Here is a 1,671-nt window from a genome sequence, read left to right on the forward strand (position 1 = left end):
GAAAACCAGGAACCGAAACCGAAAACCGCGGACCCGAAACCCGGGATATCTGCCCCGAACCCGATCCGCTGCCATTTTTAATTCGGTCCCTGACAGTTTTGTTTCCTATTTTCATGTGAAGTAGCGGACTTGTCCTGTGACAGCAAGTGCACTAGCAGATGCAAGTAGCAGTTTTTTTTCCTATTTTCCTTCTACGTAATCAGACCAGGAATGGTTCGGTTCCTGTGATCCTGTCCAGCCGAACATAACTTTGAATCAGACTAATAAATCAGGACAGGTTTTGAATCAGATCATGAATGAGTGGAGGAAGCGGATCCACTTGATCCTGGCCAGGAACTGTTAAGGGCAGGAACGGTTCCACATGAACCGAACGAGGCCTAAGTAAGTTTATGTACAGTTTATTACAAATGGGAAACAATAGAAAGGGAAACAATATCAGCAGTGCCGAAGCCTGAAGCTAATTGTTTACACCAGCAAGTTCACCTGCTGCATGCCTGCATCGCTACAATGGAGAGCTGTGCCTGGGAGGGCGTCCCTCTAACTAGTCCCCCAGGTCCTCGCCCTCCAGATGATGATGCGTCCAGTCGACAACACCCTTGGCCACGTCCGTCAGGTACAGGACCGCCAGCACCACAAGCACCGGGAGCACCACGGACGCCTTCACCGTCACCCCTACGGTGAGCCTCGGCCGCTTCCGCAGCGACTCGAGGTCCACCAGGCCCAGCACCTCCAGGCACTCAGAGTGGAACAGAGTATGGCTGTAGTCCTTGGGCAACGAAAACGCCGCCGGAGCCGGAGCCGGAGCTGTCGTGGCAGGCTTAGCCACTCTCAGGCTTTCCGACGACGACGACGACGATGTGCCCTCTCCTGCTGCCGCCTCCGTGGTGGCATCATCTCGCTGCACGGCGGCGTATGCTGTGGAGAGGAGTCTCCTGCGGTGGCCCGGACCCGGTGGCGGGATGCTGTGAAGGTAGTGAGTGATGCGAGGAGTTGCGAGGATCATGGAGGGAGATCTATCTGGGGCAGCTGATGTGCGCGCCTGAATATTGTAATGCACCTCGAAGATTGCAGGGAACTAATGCGCATTATATATGGATATTATTCAGGTTGGCTAGGTTCAGGCATAGCCGCATAGATTTGGTTTCGTCACGGAGGAGATGATAGGTAGCAGGGAAGGAAGCTCTTAATTAACCTGCAAGCAAGCAACACTTGGAACATCAAGCAACCAGGTAAGAAAGCGACGTGTGTGTCTTCGAGTCAAACTTGGGAACAAGTTGAACAGATATTTTGCAGAAATTAGGTTGTTTTTGCACCGTGGCCCCTCGTGCTTGCCTAATTACCATATTTTTTCTCCTCCCCTTTCTTTACCTCGCACTCATAGGACTTGAAGACTTTCTGGTGGCATACGTAATAAACCACGATTTATCCCTCATCAAGCTTGATGAGCTTGAGTTTGCTCCATCTTGCCTAATACTTAAGTCAAGTCCTTATGAGGCGAGCCACCTCTTACTTGAGTTGCTCATTCTCCATTGCAACTTCTTATGTGCATGTTTCTACAATGACTTTCTCAAAACTGAATTTGGTCGCAAATGGGTGAATCTAAGAATAAATCATTGCAAGAAATAGAGGCATTCTTTTTAGTTATTTCAATTGATTTTTCAATTTTAGGAA

At 49.7% G+C, this 1,671-nt stretch overlaps 1 protein-coding gene across 1 annotated transcript; it reads right to left on the reverse strand.

The window, feature by feature from the left end:
* Nucleotides 1–382: 382 nt before the first annotated feature.
* Nucleotides 383–1,200, reverse strand: LOC136522834 (uncharacterized). The gene has a single exon (XM_066516633.1). The coding sequence runs from the start codon at nt 1,001–1,003 to the stop codon at nt 542–544; it is 462 nt and encodes a 153-aa protein (XP_066372730.1). The 5' UTR covers nt 1,004–1,200; the 3' UTR covers nt 383–541.
* Nucleotides 1,201–1,671: the final 471 nt, after the last annotated feature.

This window comes from Miscanthus floridulus, chromosome 18, assembly GCF_019320115.1.
Source record: "Miscanthus floridulus cultivar M001 chromosome 18, ASM1932011v1, whole genome shotgun sequence".
Taxonomy (NCBI): Eukaryota; Viridiplantae; Streptophyta; class Magnoliopsida; order Poales; family Poaceae; genus Miscanthus; species Miscanthus floridulus.

What these genes read in the sequence shown, in the direction of transcription:
- LOC136522834 (XM_066516633.1), bottom strand. Translation starts at nt 1,003, where the DNA reads ATGATCCTCGCAACTCCTCGCATCACTCACTACCTTCACAGCATCCCG.